This window comes from Chanodichthys erythropterus, chromosome 3 (genome assembly GCF_024489055.1).
Source record: "Chanodichthys erythropterus isolate Z2021 chromosome 3, ASM2448905v1, whole genome shotgun sequence".
Classification (NCBI taxonomy): Eukaryota; Metazoa; Chordata; class Actinopteri; order Cypriniformes; family Xenocyprididae; genus Chanodichthys; species Chanodichthys erythropterus.
The window spans coordinates 55054763-55074627 of record NC_090223.1 but is presented as its reverse complement, the minus strand read 5'-3'; the positions used below and the strand labels follow the sequence as shown (position 1 = coordinate 55074627).

Below are 19865 nucleotides of genomic sequence, written 5' to 3'. Positions count from 1 at the left end.
CAAAAAACATCTCCCCAGTTGCATATATATATATATATATATATATATATATATATATATATATATATATATATATATATATATATATATATATATACTTTTTTAAATATATATATATAGTAGAAAAACTGTGTGTTAAGCTCCTTGATGTTGAAAACTGGTATCATATTATTTTATTGTATTATTGTAATCATAAGCACACTGGTTTGTAGCATAGCTTGTTTTACCATTTACTACTTTGTTGCTCTTGCTAGTTATTTACCTAGGCTATAGACGCTTATCAACCATAAGTCTCACAAATTCACAGGAAATAGCTTACTTCCATACAGCAATCAATTGGATTGTCCAGTAGGGGGTGGGAAGGGGACAACCAGAAATCTGATTACTCTACACAACTATTGCACATCATAACAGCTGTTATACACGTTAGGCCGACCTCAATAATGCAACTTTTTTTTTTTTTTAGGCTATATTTAATTTTTGCTCCACTATATTTACGTCCCTCTTTCTGTCCTTTTTATTGTTGTCTCTAATTGCTGTAGTATTTGGAATCACGTTTTGTTTTTCTCCATTGCCCTTGACTGTGTTAGCAATGACAATAAGCCTGACTTTGACTTTTAGTTAATTAATCATTTGAACCATTTGCTTCGAAAAATGATTCAGTTTCAAATGCCACACGCAGGTGACCCCTGCTGGTCAAAACATGTAAATGCAGCAAAAATTAATATGTGTTCTTTTATCAATTCCCATGGCTTGTTTGCTATATGGATGGCTCAGCTAAAAGGCCAATAACAGACTATTAACTACTATTATTAATTTAGGGTAGGAATCGGTTTACTCTATATATCTCATAAATTTCTGTAGTGTCCTCAAACAGTGGTGTTTTTGTTTTTTAATTGGAAACAAACCAGTGTGTTTTCATCATTCATAATACCAATGCAAACATATTATACATACTACACAGTGTGATGAATCTTAAAGCTTTCTAGTTGCTGGTGGCGCAACAAGTGTCCCGCTCTCGCGGTACTTTGATGTCATGCGGCGATCGGCCTGCGCAGCGCCGACGCATCTCGAACAAGCTATTTGCTATAATGTGATTGGTTATCTGGGAACATGTGATGCGTTTACAGTTACGCTTTGTCCAATGCGTGAGCCGTGGAGGTTGGCATCTTCCCTCATATCCGATCACGTTGGCTGCGAGCTCTACGGTCTGCCATACATCGTGGGAGAAGAGAGGAATCAGAGCCTTACTATGTTTTGTAGGCTGGAGGGAGTTGAGCTAATGTTAAGATTGTACTTCCGTAGTTTAGAGAATTTGAGAGAAAAAAGTAAACTCAACAGTGATGAAATTGATCGTTTATCATTTATTCTGACGAACAAATGAGCTCTTGTGTCGACAAATTAAGGTGAGTGTATCTGCTAGTAAAGTAACATTAAAGTTGACTTTAGTTTGTATTCATTTAAAATAACTGGAACAACTTATCGTAGTGATTTTTCTTAAGAAATGTGTGGCTAGTCCGTAAGTAAGATTGATTATCCATAACTAAACTAAATGCTAATTGGGCGTACTAGTTGCATAACGTGCACAATGTTAATGCAGTGGCCCCTGAGCACGTGTTTGCAGCATGGCCGATCGCATTTACACTGAAATTACATTCGCGCTTATTTAATCAAGCTTTGTTTTCATATGAATATACCACTAACACAGATTATTTGTATTTGTCCCCATTTAGGATTATTTGCAGTGGACTCGAGCCAGTACTTTTTCGGTAAGGCCAGGCCTGAATTCCTTGAATGAAACGTTATCAGTTTGTATGGTCTGGAATGATGTCTTTGCGTTAGACTGCTGATTAACACTGATGTTAACTAAAATCACTGACTGGACTCCTGGATTTCGACTACACGTCTCTGATATTAAAGCTGGAATTTAATGTTAATGGAGGCTTTTCTTTTGACACAGGTGAAGGTGAATTGGAAGAGGCTAAGGTTTGTATGTGCCACACCATGCTCTTATCTGTAATGACAATGTGTTTAATTCTAGACAAATGTGAGTTATTTGCCAAGCGTTTTTGGGAGATGTATAATTTTTTTTAGGGTAAAAGGACATTTTGTGGTTAAGCAAAATTCTGTATGTGTTTGAGTTCGTGCATAATAAAACAAAATGGATGTCTTTGGCTGTCTGTGTCTTATTTGTTGCTGTGTTATAGAGCGCACTGTCACTGAACCTGTCGAGCCCCTTCATGGCTCACTCAGGTCAAGAAATGGTGCAACAGTAAAGGCTTGTTATAACTGGAGCCTCTTGGCTTTTCCTTCCAAGTTGCTCTTTTAAAAGCAATCCACAAAATTCTGAATTACTTATACAAGTTTGAAGTGCATTTGAAAAAATGACTGGAAACACTGGAATTATTTTTGCAAAAGCCGTTTATCAATTTCCACACACAATCATGTTGTCAATATGGCCGAACACAATATAAACACAAAATATTGTGCAAAGGAATAAGCAGTTGGCGGAGCACGCACAAAAGATCAATTGTGAATGGCAATATTGTAGTCAAACTGTCTTTCAATGTAAACTCATTGAAATCAAGGTACATTTAGTATTGATTATTTGGACCCAAGTCCAAAATGTATGTGGAAGTAGCCACAATTTATGTTCATTGACACCTTAGCACCAGCTAAGATACAGACCTTGTCATGTTTGGATATAAAACACTTTCTCAGACCTGTCAATACCTGTAGAGTATCTGATAATGGACGAATGTCAAAATTCATTCATGATATTTTAGATGGCAAAGTTCACTTGCCACTGTTAATCCAACAGAAACTTCCTAACTGATTTAATACACCATATGACCTGCAAGCGCAGTATATATATATAAAAAAAAAAAAAGTCTACCTGACAATGAACACATATCAACACTTGACAAAATATGCCAAACAAGGTGAACAAAAATGCTTTGTACATTCAACAATCTTCTCCCCATGTACACAACATACGAGTTTATCGGTGTTGTTAATAGAATAGCACTTGTTTTTAGCCCAGGAATCCAATAATTCACCACATAAAACACTGGTCAGCGCAAAATTATCTTCATTTTAAGTGAATAATAACCATATATAATGAAGGGGGTGGGGGTTCGAAGGTAAGGGTATGTCAAACAACCAATCAGCATCTGCCAAATAGAGCCTTTCAGGATTTAATTCAAAAACCTCCAAGAGATTTAGTTTTTCAATCCATGGGACTTTCCCGTGGGGTTTAGGAATGGTGGTTTTAAAGGAATACATATAACCACAAGGATGTTCATTTATGGGTTGTACTCTTCATCTAGCAACTTAACATTTATGAAAAACAGCAGCTCTAAATTCACATTTGATGTGTAATTTATGTACAAATGTGAACGCCTCTTTAAGTGTTTACCACACCTCATTTAACTTGTACAATCAAAAAAAAAAAAAACTATTCTAGATAAGCCAGTAGATCAATTAGCCTTCCAGGTTAACCTACAAATTGACATCTTTTTGGGTTCTGTGACATGAATTTGCACCAAAATACATTAGGTTTGATTAGATGACAAACTAAAACTATAAAGAGATTTGGGTAAGTGTTTATGAAGTTGATTAGCCTGTTTATTTAGCTACTCTAACTATGCACATTAGCATTGTTAGCATGTTTTCCCCCCTGCTGTACTGAGAACAGACCTGCGACCCACCATTTGAGAACCACTGATCTACACCCAGAGGGGCAATGGTTGACTGGATATAGCTCACATAGAAAGCTCTTGAACCCTATCCACTAGAATAGGCTATTTTGGTAGGGATCGCCTAGGAATTAAGGGTTGTTGGCTGGTGTCCCGCTTGAGCACAGTGAAATTGATCTAATTGCATAATCGGACGCCACACAGAAGGCTCAGGCAGCAGAATGGAAGAGGATAATGGTGTAATGGTAGGTCTGTTGTGTCTAAGAAATTATTTGTTGCTTAGAAGCATATGACAATCATGAGGAAATCATAAATGGGCGCAAATCTGCCCCCTTTTGGCTTTCTGTTAAACATGTTGTAACATGTGACTCAAGGATTCACGGCCTTCACATATCAAACCCTCCAAGGTGGTTTGCAGGCACTCTGTCATACTAAAAGTCCAGTGAGAGCCCTCATATTGTAAATCGTATCTGCTGACCAGGCCTTGGGCTATTGCAGGAAGAGTTTAGGTTGTGCCATGCGACCCCAGGACTTTTGGTAAGTCAGCGTGCATCAAACAGAGGTAGTGTACACGTTACCTAGTCACATATAGACTTTCCTTGTTCTACTGCCTCTTCACTAATTGTTTAACATCCGTCACCTTTATGCATTTTAGTGCATCACCAAAATCTCTTTATCCTGTTTGAGGGCCAACAGCATGTGCATTTGGACTGTCTCAATCAAATCAAAAGCAAGCAAGCAAGCAAGCAGTATTGTCCTTTCTTTTAGTTATGGATGTGTTCAGATTTTTCACAGCTCTATTCAATGGGCAATATGGCACCTGTAATTTTCAAGTCAGGTATAGTCTTGCCCTCATGGGACTTTAGTATTTATCTTCTGATTTATACAGCAACGTATCTTCACATGTCATCAAGGGATTCCTCATGGTCCAAGATTTCTTCGTCCTTCAAGGCATTGGCATTGGAACGTGTGTCCATGGCAGAGTGCATGATAGGCAGCCAGACGTCATCCATGTTTGGCATTACAAATATTTTCTGCATAAGGTAATAGAGGCATCAGAGGGACAAGAACAGGAAGTAATGACAATACAAACATAAAAGCCTAGTCTAATATCAGCAAACGAATACAGGTTAAGGATAGTTTGGTGCATATACAATGTACTATAAATTACAGTAAACACGTGTTGATAATTAATATTACTCAGTACAGTATTTATGTATTTACACTGTAACAAGTACACCTTAAAATAGTGTATTCAAAGGTACTTGCATGTATTTGACTCCAAACTGGTGGGTTTGCAGTTCTTAATTACAGAGGGAAAAACACTAATGCTGAGGTTTCTAACACTGGCTCTCGAGGACCACTGTCCGGTAGAGTTTAGCTTCAAGCTTGGTCAAACTTGCCTGCAGTGGACCTCGAGGCCAGATTTGAGAACCCCTGCACTAACAAATGGCAATTCTTATCCTATAACACCTTTGAGAAGACCAATCAATTTACCTGAAACTCCTGATTTAGTTTTTTTTCTATCCAGTCTGTCACATGAGCAAAAGTAACCTCTCTCTCACCCAGTTTAGGCCGAGCTTTCAGTTCCAGACGAGGTGGTTTTCTGAAACCATACCTGAAATAAACAGAAACATCCACATAAGCACATGTCAACATATAAAGTAATTGTGCCTGTTCCGAAAATTGCAAAAATTTTAATCCATATGGATTAGTTTTACAATCTCTTTATGAACGAACTTTTTGAAGCGTCAAAGTGGTAGTTGCGTAGACTGTCAATGGAGGGATAGAATTCTCTCAGATTTCAATAAAAACATTTGTTCCCAAAATGAACAATGTCTTACAGGTTTGGAACGACATGAGGGTGAGTAAATGATGAGAGAATTTTAATTTTTGGGTGAACTAACCCTTTAACTGTCAAAAATAAATCTTAATTGTCCTTCAGGTCACTTGGTACTTGAGTAAAATATAATGCCTTATTTCATACTTTACATTTTTGGCTACATTTTTTACAAGTTTCGTGAGCTTCGTCCATGAAATCTTTTAAATTCATTTTAAATCCAATTGTTGAACAGAGGCATGAAATGTATTGACACATGTACTGAATTATGACCAGCAGATGGCATGATAGCGACATTTAGGATGCCCAAAGATACTGGCTGTGTCCGAAAACTTAGACAGCTGACTTGTTGCCTCACTGCCCTATCAGGCAATAATGTTGCATGCAGCGTTTGCGCATGAAGGTATCTTACGAAACTAAGCTAGCATAACTTCTTCTGAGGTAGTGTAACTTCTGAGGTAGAATAACAGTTTGATGATCTACAGCAAAATAGAGAAAGCTTTGGTGAAAACTAATCTAATATTTCAGGATTTCTTCAGGTTTTATAAAGGTAAATTTAATATCTTTTAAGAGCTTTTTAAGGCCAATTAAAGAAAATTAAAGGAATAAATTGAATGGAACATTACACATCAATATGTTCTCTAATGTAAATGTCTATGAAGCATACAAGTTGTATTAGCAACACTTCAAAGTCTGAAAATACAATTTACAACAGATCTTTGAATAGCTCTGCTCTCAAACATTAGAATATGGAAATAGCTTTTACTGTACCTTAAACCTTGTACCTACTGTACTTTAAAAGCTTTTTACTGTAAAAAGTGATTTCATTTTCTATTTCTTTTTCATACCCACCAAGAGATATTTGTTCTTGTTTTATGCATAAACGATCACTTTATATGATGAAAGAAAGTTTTACAGGAATGACATGAGGGTGAATAAATGATGACAGAATTTAAATTTTTGGGTGAAATAATCTTGAAATAATCTGACCATAATTCTATGCAGTTGCCATTTGAACAGGATATTAAAGAATGTACTATACCATATCCTGTCTGTTGGAGGTGGTGGAATGTTGACAGCTAGTGTTCCTTGACACTCCTGAACCTCAACCGTCAGGACCAGTGGGGTGTTGGACACCTCCTCCATCTTCTTCTTAATGAACTCAGTCTCTGTGGCTTTCTGAAAATACTTGGACTTGGCAATCTTGTCCACAAAGCGCATGATTTTGCTGGGTCGATGTCCCCCAACATAACTAAAGAAAAGAGTCATTCATGCAGTATGTTTTACAGGTGTGTGGCCATCTTTGATCAATTGGTTGCTGTTTTAATGCCATGTCAGCTTCCTTGGCTATTTTCATGGTAACAAGTTGAAATACTAATAAAAAAATTGCTTTAGATTAAACTCGATTCAGGGTTGACTCTTAAACATTTCGTCCATCTTTGACCCACAGACGGATTCTGTCTCAAGAGCTCTGTGTTGGGCTCTTAAACATATCCAGATTTAAACACAGAAGCAAATGGAAAGTTTCTCAATCTCACCCTTCCACTCCTGGAATTTCAGGCACTTCAGCAGTATCTTCCTCATCAGATGATCCTGCACTCGACGATTCTTCATCACTGTCGGCCAGGAAGTAAGTGCGTGGTCTGGGTCTAGTGCATGCACACAAACAGACAAAAGCATATGCAGCATATTTCTATGATAACTGGCTTTCTGAAAGCAAGGGAATATGCAAAGCTCTTGCAAACACACCTGTGCTTGAGTTGACATGGCTCTTAACACAAGCAATACACAGTAAAAAAAAAAAAAAATTCTTTATAAAGATTAAAGCTCTGTTCCGAACCCTAGTGAGCTGTAACACTTTTAGGCCCTTTTTCCACCTGGTATTAAGATGCATTTTGGTTGATCGGATCACAAGTGGACAAGGGAGGCATTTCTGTTTACACCTCTTTTGTCCACTTTCGACTACTTCTCTCATGATTTCTTTGAGGGGAGGGTTTATGGGCAGGTGAATGTATGTTTTTTTCCAGATCTTTTGATCTAATGGACTAAATAATCTTGTACAATTTACATATGAATGTGACTGGAGACGACAGAAAAACATATGGGAACAGCTGCTTTCATTTCTGCTCTAATAGCTGCAAGACTGGCCGAATGCTGTGAATGTGTGTTCGAAATCAGGAATGGGGAGAGAACATTGTGCTTGGTATGTTTTTTGACTTTAAACCAATCTTGGGTCTTCAGCCGACAAAGTTTAAATCCTGTCTGGCTAGAGCGCTTCCCATAATGTTTACTCATTAGGTCAGTAGACAGAGAGTCGGTGGTCTTTTGTGGCTGTTTGAACACATTCGACCACATGAGAGTTTACACTACAAAAGCAATCCGGTCAAATGCATTTTCGACTACCTCTGGAAATGGTCGAAAGTGCTCAAAACATTTTATACACCTCGTTTACACCTGTATTTAGTGTCATCCACTTGTGATTCGATTAACCAAAATGCATTGTAAGGAATCATTTGCATGTTTCACATGCATCACATTTTGCAATCCCACTGATGCTTAAGAGCTTGGAACAGAACTTCTGTAAGCGCATGCAGACCATAGCGGATGTGGAATGAAGTGAAAATCTGAGAAGCAGCAAAAACATTCAGCATGTAGAACATAATGAGAGATTTCAGAAAAGCCCTGATTCAACTCACCATTAAGGGATCACATCCACAAAGAAATGAGTCCAGCGGAAACAGCAAAAAGAGTAAATGATAAATACATCCAACAGAAAAATAACCCATCAAAAGAACACAGCATCTCACAAAAAAAGAAAAAAAAAGAAAAAGAAAAAAAGAAGCCTAGAAATTTGGAACCAGTGACGAGGAAAATCTGACAACATCTGTATGCATCAGAAATGTCATCCATTCTCTTACCCTTCTTTTCCCTGTTCTCCTAAGCCTTCTCCCTCCTTTCCCAGTCTGGTCAAGTTCATCTTGGTTTCAAGAGTCATAAGAAAGGAACCGTTGTACGAGATCTCCAAGTCAAACCAAAGGCCTACAAAAGGAGATTGCCGAAACATATTTGGTCACACTTTAAAATGAATGTAACAACAACAACAACAACAACAACAACCACCTCTCCACAGAAAATAATCTCCTGGATTGTGATTATCCAACTGCAATGTTTGAAATCAATATGCTCTAAATTATAGGATATATTATTGATACATTTTCATCATCATTTTATTGCAGGAGTCACTAGTGAACCCCTGGAAATCTTAAAAGCCATACTGTCACGACGCACACTTCCTCCTGAGCGAGTGAAAGGTCAGTGCACGAGTTTGCTTCACACTGATTGGCTCAGACACACACTGATCCTCTGAGCTCAGCGGGCTGCTTCCTAGATGACGAACGAGAAGTTTAACAAGCTGGCAGGGGTCTGGCCATTTACCAAATCATACACATCCACCGGAGCAGCAACTGCTCCATCGATACAGCGCATTACATCAGGGATATAACTTGACTCAGTCAGTGAGGCACATCTAATGGTTTCGGTAAATGATGAGTATGTATAGATAGACATTTTTTTTTATTAAGAAATGAACAAGACACTGGCAAAACTAGAACCAAAACCTCTGATTTTCTTAGGCACCCTGTATGAAGATGTAACCTGGTGACTCTTGCTATGGGCTCATGTAGGTTGCTAAAGTGTTCTGGGCCTTTACAAAGCCAAGTTTAATACTTAGGGTTGTTTAAAACACTTTTCTAACTGTTTTTAGCATTATAGCCTTCCTGTAGCTCAAACAGCAACACCAAGGTCATGGACTCGATTTGAACTGATGAAATGTATACCTTTAATGCAATGTAAGTCACTTTGGATAAAAGCATCGGCCCAAATGCATAAATGTAAATAAGTGTTCTGGTGTTTGAAGAAAAAGTTGGACAAAATCAAGAACTATAAAAAGTGCAGTGCATGCTGATTACTGCTGCATGCTCTTATAAGGCATTGGCTCAGTATTAGGATATTATTACAGTACCTATGGCCAAGAGAGTAATATCCTACTATGGTTTATAGACGTCCTCAGTCAACTTTTGCTGGATGAATGTTGGTCTGACGTCTGAGACCAATTCTGTCAAGAATCTCCCAAATCGATCAGTTCACCCGATTGATTCGTTCAAAACACGGATTCATTCAGAAACAAAGCACTGCTGTGTGTTGCTTGGAGACACTCAACAGTTCTGCTCTGGCTTTATAGGTAATATTTTCACTGGCAAAATTGAGCAAAAACAGTCAATAATGTGTCTGAAATAACACATTAACTTTATTGAACTTTTGTATAAAATCAGTATTACATTTACACTTGTGGTATTCAGGACAAAAACAGCACTCGTGTGATATTGCGCTTGTGATAATGCTTAACTATATCATATGATATAAATTTGAGAAAAACTGAGTATTTTTCCCTCAATATCTTGAATTTTAGGGGCGTAATTATAGGCTCCATCACGCAGTGAGTTGTCGCCCTGCTTCATGTTCGTCACCAATCAAATGTAAGACGAACTACGTAGGTCAGGGACGGGTGCGTTAAATATTTTAACGTATTATTTTTTTCCATAACTAATTAATTAAATTAACACATTAAATCAACAGCCCTGAAATATATATATATATATATATATTTTATTCAGAAGTACAGACCAGGCCTTACCTCTGTGATCTACAGATGGTTTGGAGGAGCTAAGGATCTTGGGAATGGATATTCCCATGTCCAGCTCAGTGAGGGTCAGCTCATTCATGAAGTACGGCAGCTGTAATAATCATTACACTAAGTTACTGTTTGAAATAAAACACAGTCAGATAGTCTGCTCTGAGATGTATACATCAGTACTCACCCTGATCTTACTCAGCTTTTTCTGTATCTTTTTAGACACAACGTCTGCCCAGTATTTCTCTCCAAGAAAATCCCAGAAAATGCGGCCCAAAAGAGCATTGACCCAGGCCTCAGACTCTGCCTCCTGCTCTCGACTCTCTGGAAACTATGAGACAAACACAACAGTAAACAGTTCTTCATTGGAAGACACTAAAGAATCATCACTAAATTTCATTGTTTTCTGGAAATGAGGAAGCTTTGTACTCCAAGTTGATAGTATTTCTAAAAGATCCCCTAATGTTTTACCAAAGTATACCACACGAGGCTAGGTGTTACAGGCATGTTACATAGAATACAGCTTTGAAATACTATGGAATTCATTTGTATGATTACAGGTCTTTCAGAATAGAATAGTTTCAAACATGGCTCATCCAATGGTACACCATTATGATTAGGAATATTTATAACATCTTATCTTATTTATGTAAGAGTCAGTTTAGTTGATTTGACAGGTTGAGTTAGTTTAGTTGATATTTGGTTTTTAAATGTAAGATGTTTTCTGATTTCTGAAAAATGGACATTGTGAAATGTTGTGGACCTTTTTAACGGTTCCCGGACTGCTTCCAGCACTCTGAACAGGGCTTGTGGCGGGGCTGCCAGTGGACTGGCTAACATATTTAGCCATGTAGACATTGTATTCCAGAACTTTCTGTTTGACACTGGCACCAAGGTCTTTTTGTCTGGGATGAGACTGGAGCACTTCATCCAGGCTGCCACGACTGCTGCTGCGGCTCTGAGCCAGACAGCCTGCTGAGAGAGATCATGGAAATAATGCTACTTATTCTTTAAAAATACAAACATCTGTAAACATTAACAGATACTTCATCTGTAGAGTATTCATTTCATTACTATAACCTGAAAACCCTGATCAGAGTAGAAGCAATCATTAATTTGAACAAGAACAAAATCTCATGAGAAATATACAGTACTTTTTCTTATAGGGGCTATGTGTACTAATTTTCATGCATTAATCACTTTTTTATTGAAAATGTGTGAACAGCTTGTAACAAAACGTATAAAAACAAGACCTTCCCTGACTTTCTGGCAAACGTCAGCCCTGGAGAGCCAAAGAGTTCTGCTTCAAAACTAATCAAACAAACCTGAACAAGCTAATCAAGGTCTGAAAGGTTACTAGGAAGCTACAGGCAGGCGGGTTTTTATCAGGGTTGGAGCTAAACTCTGCAGTTTAGCGTTTCTGCCAGGAAAATCAAAAAGATGTGACGATTACGCTCTCGTGAGCTTCTCTTCCATTCAATGACACATGAAATGAATGCTTACACAATGTTCAGGATAATGCAGAAAGAGCAATCCTGTACTGTAATGTCAATGTGTCATGCAAAGAAAAGGGATTCATTCAAATTATAGTCTCACATATACAGATCTATATAGTCTCAAATATACTTTATTATCAAACTATTATTAGTGTAATTTTAATGACCTCATCATTCAACATGATGCCGGTGAATTGCAGAGCTGGTGCAAACATATACACATCATCGCTATGATCAGATGCTTTCTGAACTGCTGCTTTCGCAGAGCTATCATTTTTGTTGTGTTTATTTTGTTTTTGAGAGGAAAGCGTGCAGCACATATTTCCATAGTCAACTAAATGTCGCTCTCAGCAGTGTGGGTGGCGTCTGGATGTTAGTTAACAGTATATAACAACAAAGGTATTTCAAACTTCTTTTTATTTCTAATCAAAAAGAACTTCATTATATTGGGGCCTTGAATCACGGTCCGTCTCTTGTATGTTGAGTGCAAGTAGTAAGTTACTGGCTGCAGTTCACTTAACAGCCACTGGTGTCGCTAATGACAAAAGTTTCTGAATTCTACATATAGCCCCTTTAATGAAAGAACTGATGATTTGATTCAAGCGCCACTTGTAAATGTGAATTTCACTCTTACTTGTAGGCAGGCCCGTGGGCTTCTTGGCTTCATATTTCAGTTTGGATGCAAACAGCATCCTTCTGAACCATTCCTCTTTGTCTCTTCCTGTCCTCCCAAACAGGTAGAGCACAGGTTGTGTGTGTGCTCTCTTAGGTTCCTCACTAGTGCCTACTGTCTCAGTCTTATCTCCTGGTGCAGGGGTCTTCTCCTCTACCACTTCGGTCTTATCTTCCTGAGCTTTGGCCATGAAGTCATCCTGCTTGGCCAGCTCAATGCAGATGGGATACTTCTTATTCCACACCCTTTTCCTGGCCAGGCTCTGAGGCACCAGGTAGATCTGTAATACAAGAACTCAAAGTTAACCTTCATTTTTTTTTTTTAAATAGTATGTATTCAATCTATAGGGTTTAAGGAGTTTTGTTTTTCAAGAGTTTGTCAAAAGAACAAAAGTCCAAATGTGAAATGCTGCATCAGAGCCGCTTAGATGCAAGGAAAAAAGGTTTCACCCATTATGCAAATATTACTATGGTATCCTTACTAAATTTAAATAGGGCTGTACATTAAGTGTTCTGGGCTGAATTCATTGCAGACATTTAAAACTTTAGGACAGTGTCAAGCACACCCACCTTACTGTTAGTAAGATCATAGATTTTCTGGCTAATGTAGGTGATATCAGGTTTGAGCTCACTGAAGGTTGCCCGGCGGGGAATATTGCGGTTAGGTTTGGACAGTCGCAGGACAGAGCCCTCCAGACGCACATACACTGAGTGAGTGAGTGTGGCGTGATATGTCTCAGGGTCATAGCTGTAGATCTCATTCATCCAACCCTGAGTACAAAAGCACAGAACATTTACAACAAAACAAATGGGCAACTCGAGCAATAAAATAATAAGTAGTAGTAATTAAGGGACCAAGAACACCCAACAGCTTCCACCTTCTTAGAAATGAAACATAAGTGGAGAATCAACACACTAAACATTGCGGAAAAAACTGCAAGTTATGAACAATCCATTTAAATGTTTTTATTGTTAGTTTTTTCTCAATATAAACAGCAAGTAAGTGATTCATTTTTCTCAGAGAAAATTATAGAGTTGTGTTCGGTTTTGGACATGTTTGAATCAAACACTTTAACTGAAAAATCTAAATAAAGGATTATCATTTGATAACTCTTATTAAAACCACCTGACCATAATTTTGTGAAAACCAGAAAAACACTCAGGGCTTGGCCCCTAGAAAGCAAAATGGTGAAAAAAATACCACTGAAAAGCATTGCTTGACCAGGACCAGTAATTAAAAACACTAAGACCCAAAAGAACAAAATTAATCACAGCGCTGTTAAATAAATAAATATGAGCGAGGACTGTGCTGGCTTTGTTGACTGAAGGATAGGCAGTCAGATGTATATTCATGTTTGTCAATATAACTGCAGCACACGCTTTAAAGTTGATGGATTTTGATCCTTTTATCATTTAACAGCTGGAAAAAAACTTAACTCTAAAAGCAGAGGTGGAAAGTAACAAATTAAAAACCGACAGTATTTGAGTACAAAAAAAACGTTTCAAATTAAATTGTAGTACTTTTATTTAAAGGTGAAGTATGTTGTTTTTGCGACACTAGTGGCACATACCGAAATTACAGAAATACAACATATTTGTGCCACCCCCAACTCAAACATCACAAACAGCTCTTATGGGTGCCTGTGAAGGCATGTCTCAACAGGTAAATCTACATTCAATAAAAGTTCTAACATATTAGAAATACTTTTAGCTGTGTTGCTATGTATCATGAGTAAGCGATTAAGTAAGCTAACACTCAGTCTAGAGCGAATGTGAGCGTCTCGCTTATAATAAACCCAATGTTTGCACTGTTGGGCGAGATAAACCCATGAATGGCATTCTAATCAGTGTTGTGGGTAATGCATTAAAAGTAACATGAGTTATGTAATTAGATTACTTTTTCAAGTAAATAGTAAAGTAACACACTTCTTTTAAATTTGCAATAAAATATTGGAGTTACTTTCTAAGTAACTGAGATGATAACACTCATCTCACTTGCACAAAAACACTCAGTATTCATCAAAATGAATAAAAACAGTGAAACTCGGAACATTATGCAAACCTGCAAAAATATGTTAACACAAATATACTTTGAGTTTAATCTCACTTTAATAAGCAACATCTTTGCTGCTGACTTTCGATGATCCAATTCAACCATACTAAGAAATAAAAAAAAGACTTAACATCACATTTGTGTTTCTATTTTGTTTATTTTTATTGCTGAAGTATGCGTTTAAACTTTCTTCTCCTGCGTCCTATTCTTCTGCAATCCAGAATGGCAGCACAGCTGGTTATTTGAGATGCGCCCTCTAATGTACAGGTGTGAATTTACATTTCCTTCAGCCTGAGGCTTATTCATTTCACTTTTGGTGTGGAAGGGCCTTTACATTTGCCAAAAATTTATTTATTTATTTATTTTAATAAAAAGACCAGCAAGCCCAGCCCAAGTGAAAAAAAATAATGCAAAAGTAATTTAACCCATTACTTTCCATAAAAAGTAACTAAGTAATGCAATTGGTTACTATTTTTTTTTAGGAAGGAACACAATATTGTAATGCATTACTTTTAAAAGTAACTTTCCACAACACTGATGATAATAATAGTAGTCAATGAACAATAAACTGGGTTAAGAGAATTTATCTTAACATAAAATCTAACATAACATCACCTTGAATGTTCTATATCTATGAAGTGTAAATATTTTTCTAAGATTTTTTTTTTTCATGAGTCAGACAAGAAACTAGGCAATGATAAGGTGTAGCTTTGCAAAATAAGTTTCTTTAGTTCAGTTCAGGAAACGGCTGTCAGCAGAGAACAACAGATTGGTGATGATGATGAGAGTGAGCATAATTATGAACATTTCTGGCAGCATCTTACGGCACTATCCGGCAGTCAATTTTGACATCATGTGTCAACCATTTCCTGATTCAAGTACTCCTTCAGAGTCTAAAAGCTAAATTCTAAACTGTGCTAATATACAGCATGTGCTGTAGTACTACTGAATAAGCATGATCCTAACCTTTCCTTTACCGAATCATAATCCTAATCCTATCTCCATACCAAAATCTCAGTTGTTAAGACAGTGATTCTGAGTCTTTAAATTATTGGGGACTGGGACACCATGAGCCAGAGACAGCAGTTTATGCCGTGAGTTTCTAAAAGCTGTGCTATCAATAAATAGTGCTTAAACTATTAAAATAATTTCATCAATTGTAAATGTTGATTGCTTACTCAAACGCTCTTTGTCAGGGGTTGTCCTGCACTGAAACATGACAAAAGCAAAATCTAACACGACCTGGTGCAAATATCAAACCCTGCAATTTAATTAAATAATTGAATAAAAAATGACATGCGATGCTTGCCTACTCCACTTAGCAGGTGTAGTACAAAATGGAAAGGCTGACATGGAGCTCTTTATTATCATGAAAAGGCACCTTAATAAACTACAGCCAGCTTAGTTTAAACAAGTGCCCATCCTCCACTATTATCATTAGAATCAAACAAGTAGACTACATTTTAAATAAGTGTAATGTTTCCATGTAAATCATAAGCTTAACTGAGAAAAATGCTATATATGTAAGTCTGTGACAAGATTGTAAGGAAAGGGCTAAGTAGGGGTCACTTTGCTGAATTGCAGAATTGCCAGTTTTGTGTTGTTACGATGTAGGTAGTACAAGTAAATGAACAATGTCTACTCTTTCCCCATGATACTATCCAGGTGTCCCAGTGTATTTATGCAAAAGTTTGCCAGTTGATACAAAAGGTTTTACAGCTGTCTAAAGTCCACTGGATGACGCATGATACAAAGTGAACGATGGCTGTCTAAAGTCCACTGGATGACACATTCTGTTTATATTACAAACAATACAAAGCTGGTTGAAAATCTGGTGTCCTTTAAATAGTGTCAGTATATAATGTCAATATAAGTACTGAGTTAATGCCTTTTCAATTAGAATACTGTTATTTTAAAAATTTGGTAGTTCAGTTCTTTGTTTAATAACACTTTTTAATGAAAGTTTCTTCATAGTCTTCTTGTTTTTAGTTTAACTGAAGTAATTTGTAATGTAGATACTTAGTTATACAGCAAACTACTTATTTACACTTACTTGAGTCATTTTATTTTTAGTAAAATAGTTAGTTTAGCAGTAAAATTTCAAAAATTATTATTAATTTCAAATTATTTGCAACCTGACAGGTAAACTTCCAGCTCTTCAAACTGAAGCCTTATCCACTGCAACAGAATCATCTTTGGCAACAGGATGGTACTCACCTTGTAGATGGTAGGTTCTTTGATATCCAGAGGAACCCTGTTCCATTGCTCTCTTTTGTTCCAGCCGCTATGACGGCCCCATGAAGGTCTGCTTCTTGCTGACAACCACACCATCAGAATTGCCAGCATGAAACCTGCCACCACTCCCGTCAACACCCAACACACATAGGTAGGCAGTGGCAAAACAAAGCAACCATAAACTATAGCTATAAGAAGAATCAGTCTGTTGTGGGGTACTCCTGGAGGCTCATCTTCTTCCTCTTCCTCCTCCCCTCCTTCAGTTGGTTCCTCACTGCATCCCCCTGTACTCCCTCTTCGGACTTGAGATGAATGAGGTCCTTCTCCATCTAACTCTGTGTCATTGCAGAGCTCAAAGTCTTCGGGGTAGAGCTCACAGAACTCTTCATCTTCCTGACGAGCAAGTGTTGACATAAAACATCTGTCCAAGCCCAGTGAGGGTGACCTGTGCAGAGGCAACTCAACAGTTGCGCCATCAAGAGGGCTTTCGCCCTCTAGGTCTTCCTCTTCCTTGATGCAGTAGTTATTGTTGCTTTCTGAGTGGCCATTGAGGGCAGACAGGTTGGAGAGTTCAGAGGCGCTGGAAGAAAGGTTTCTGGACCGGTAGGAGACACCTGCAGTTGTTGATGTGGAAGTGCTGACACTACCAGGTTCCTCGCCAATTATTTTGCTAAGCAGCTGAAGGGGCTCATACATTACCTCCGACAGACGGCGTTTAGTGTCTTCAATACGTGCCTCCACCTCCTGAACTTTGAAGAAGGAGCGGCTATCTGGTGAGGTGAGGGGGGATGAGGGAGCAGTTTTGGAGTCTCCACTGACAGCAGGAACACGAGTTTGGGTGAAAGGCTTGAAAAGGTGCAGATTGAGACGGGAATCTGGGGGGCGATGAGTCAATGAAGCCTCCTGTTCGGGTCGAGCAGTGTCTGTGGACAAAGACTTAACCAGGGTCTTCATCAAATGCCGGTGCCTTATCGACTGGGGGGCAACAGTGGGAGCCTCACGAGATTCCACATCTGTGGAAAGGGACTTGACTAGGCTGAAGAAAGGCTTTGAGGGTAGGGCAGATGACTTGGCTGGGGATGAGTTGGAGGAAGCTGAATAGGTGGAAGGTACCGGGGCAGTCGACTTTTGTTCAGAGGGCCATGAAGAGCTAACGAGACCAGAAATGGACGTGCAAGCCAGACTAATGGAGGGGTGCTGGATAGCCAAGGCTGAACTGTGGGTCTGGGATGACGGTCCTATAACCATGTCCACTCCCAGCCCTTCAGAGAGAAGGTCCTCACTGGCCTCCTGAGCTGTGACTACGCCCTGATCTTCAGTTTCAAGACCAGAAGGGGAATCAGCTAGCCTGTAGAGCTCCTCTTCCTCCTCCTCTTCCTCATTTCCTTTGGCAGAAAAGTGTATGGTAATAGTATCTCGGGAGAGCGAGCGCTGCACCTGCACCTTACGGGCTGCTGCGGGCCGAGAAGAGGAAGAGGAGGAAGTTGGGGGGCTTAGTGTGTCTGCATGGTCACCACCCTGGCTGGTCATGGCACCACTCAAAAGAGCTCACAGCCTGTGGATACAGAGAAGAGAAAGATTAAATGTAATACTTTTCACATCAGTTCATCATCCATACTGAAAAAAAAAACCAACCAAGACTGTTGACAGCTCAGTGCTTCCCGTTAATTACCTTGATTGTGGCAGAATATTGTTAGACTTCTCATAATAACATAAAATATCTCTAACATTGTGTTTGGAGCATTTGCTTTGCCAATTACCAGTCAATCGAATTGAAATTGTGATATGGCTTAGTGCGATAAAATTGTAAAAGGCTGTGGTTTCATTTCAAAACTACACAGTTTGTTGCCCTGCATGTTTCAGAGTAAAGCACAGCACTGTGTTCATTTATGCATGTGCAGCTCATCTGGTGTTTTCAGTATCTGGGTTCATAGTAAAAGTGGCAAATTGGGAATGCAACGTGGACCAGGTTAATTTTATTTTCACATTATTCACTATTCATTATTCACAGAGTTTTCAGCATTTCACTAAACTTATAAACCTGTTACCACAAAAACAAAGGCTTGCCTGCAGTTTTCTACCAAAATAAAAGCTTGAGATTTAAAAGACAATTAATATTAAGTAATATCATATTCAGTTTTGTCACTATCAGATGAGAACAAAACTTAAACTGACTGAATTGAGCTGGATAATGACACTTTTGTGTTCGGTAGAGCTGCTTCACGCTGAATTGAATTTGTATCATTATTGATGAACTTTGCAACATCGAAACTTATTGAACTGAATCAACAGTGAAGAGACTCTGACGACACTGAATAACGACACTTTTCTTCTGTAGAGCTGTTTTATAGTTAAATTGAGCTTTGCAACATTGATATTGTTAATGAAATAAACTGAATAAAATTTTTCTACATAAACACTTATTTTCCTATTACTGGGAAGCTGCTTTAAAACAATGTATTGTATATTGTACTTGACTTGAGGATTTAATGCTCACAAGAATACATGGGATGTAAGAAGTATTGTAATTTTACTACCGTTGTGTAAAATATATATATATATTTTTTTTAGTAACATTTCTAATAGTAACATATTTCTGTCTCGTTTGTCTTCCTAAAAATAAACAGTGTGAATGTAATGTGGACTGAGATACTATCTTAAAAGATGTTTGAGTCCACTTTAAAGTACAGTCAAGTAAATGCATTTTTTTCCTTTTACTCTATTCAATTTGGACACTAAAAATGTTGGAGCTCTTAATTTTACCCTCAAAGTGCACCATATTTATGCATTTAATTTATTTTAAAATGTTCAAACTCTTCCCCTTGGAGGGTCTGAGGTCCACCAACCATAATCTCAAAATCCCATAGGAAACTACTGACAGCAAATTTAATGGGATACTTTACCCAAAAACTAAAATTCTCATTTTACTTCAGAAGAGAAGACATCTATTAATCCACTGGGGTCATATAGATCACATCACAAAGGATGTGTGCTTTTTGGAGGGTCTGCATTTGGGAACTCATTCACTTGTGGACTCACAGATATATAATAAACTTTTTGTTTTATCATCCATACTAAAACAAAACAAAACAAACAAACAAACAAAAAAAAAAAAAAAAAAAAAAAAAAAGCCTTGACCAGCCAAGCTGGTTTTCTATTAATTTATTAGTTTGTCACAGAA

General features: G+C 37.9%; 1 protein-coding gene and 1 non-coding gene across 16 annotated transcripts in view; one reads left to right on the top strand and one right to left on the bottom strand.

Annotated features, from left to right (window-relative positions):
• Positions 1 to 2210: 2210 nt before the first annotated feature.
• Positions 2211 to 2344, top strand: LOC137018245 (small nucleolar RNA SNORA76). The gene has a single exon (XR_010894873.1). It is a non-coding gene; the product is annotated as a small nucleolar RNA SNORA76 (small nucleolar RNA).
• Positions 2345 to 2403: 59 nt separating this feature from the next.
• tex2 (testis expressed 2) overlaps positions 2404 to 19865 on the bottom strand; it is a 44977-nt gene continuing 27515 nt past the window's right edge. For 12 of the 15 annotated variants that reach the window (XM_067382832.1, XM_067382831.1, XM_067382830.1 and 9 more), the window contains 11 exons: positions 16667 to 18239; positions 12967 to 13167; positions 12359 to 12677; positions 10992 to 11203; positions 10416 to 10559; positions 10232 to 10331; positions 8457 to 8577; positions 7077 to 7187; positions 6581 to 6790; positions 5196 to 5316; positions 3379 to 4732 (listed from right to left, as the gene is read on the bottom strand). In XM_067382832.1, coding sequence (XP_067238933.1) covers positions 4598 to 4732; positions 5196 to 5316; positions 6581 to 6790; positions 7077 to 7187; positions 8457 to 8577; positions 10232 to 10331; positions 10416 to 10559; positions 10992 to 11203; positions 12359 to 12677; positions 12967 to 13167; positions 16667 to 18214 — 3222 coding nt within the window. In that variant the 5' untranslated portion in view covers positions 18215 to 18239 and the 3' untranslated portion in view covers positions 3379 to 4597. Of the gene's footprint in view, positions 4733 to 5195; positions 5317 to 6580; positions 6791 to 7076; positions 7188 to 8456; positions 8578 to 10231; positions 10332 to 10415; positions 10560 to 10991; positions 11204 to 12358; positions 12678 to 12966; positions 13168 to 16666; positions 18240 to 19865 lie in introns of all 15 variants that reach the window. The other 3 variants (XM_067382844.1, XM_067382842.1, XM_067382843.1) reach the window with 3 other exon arrangements.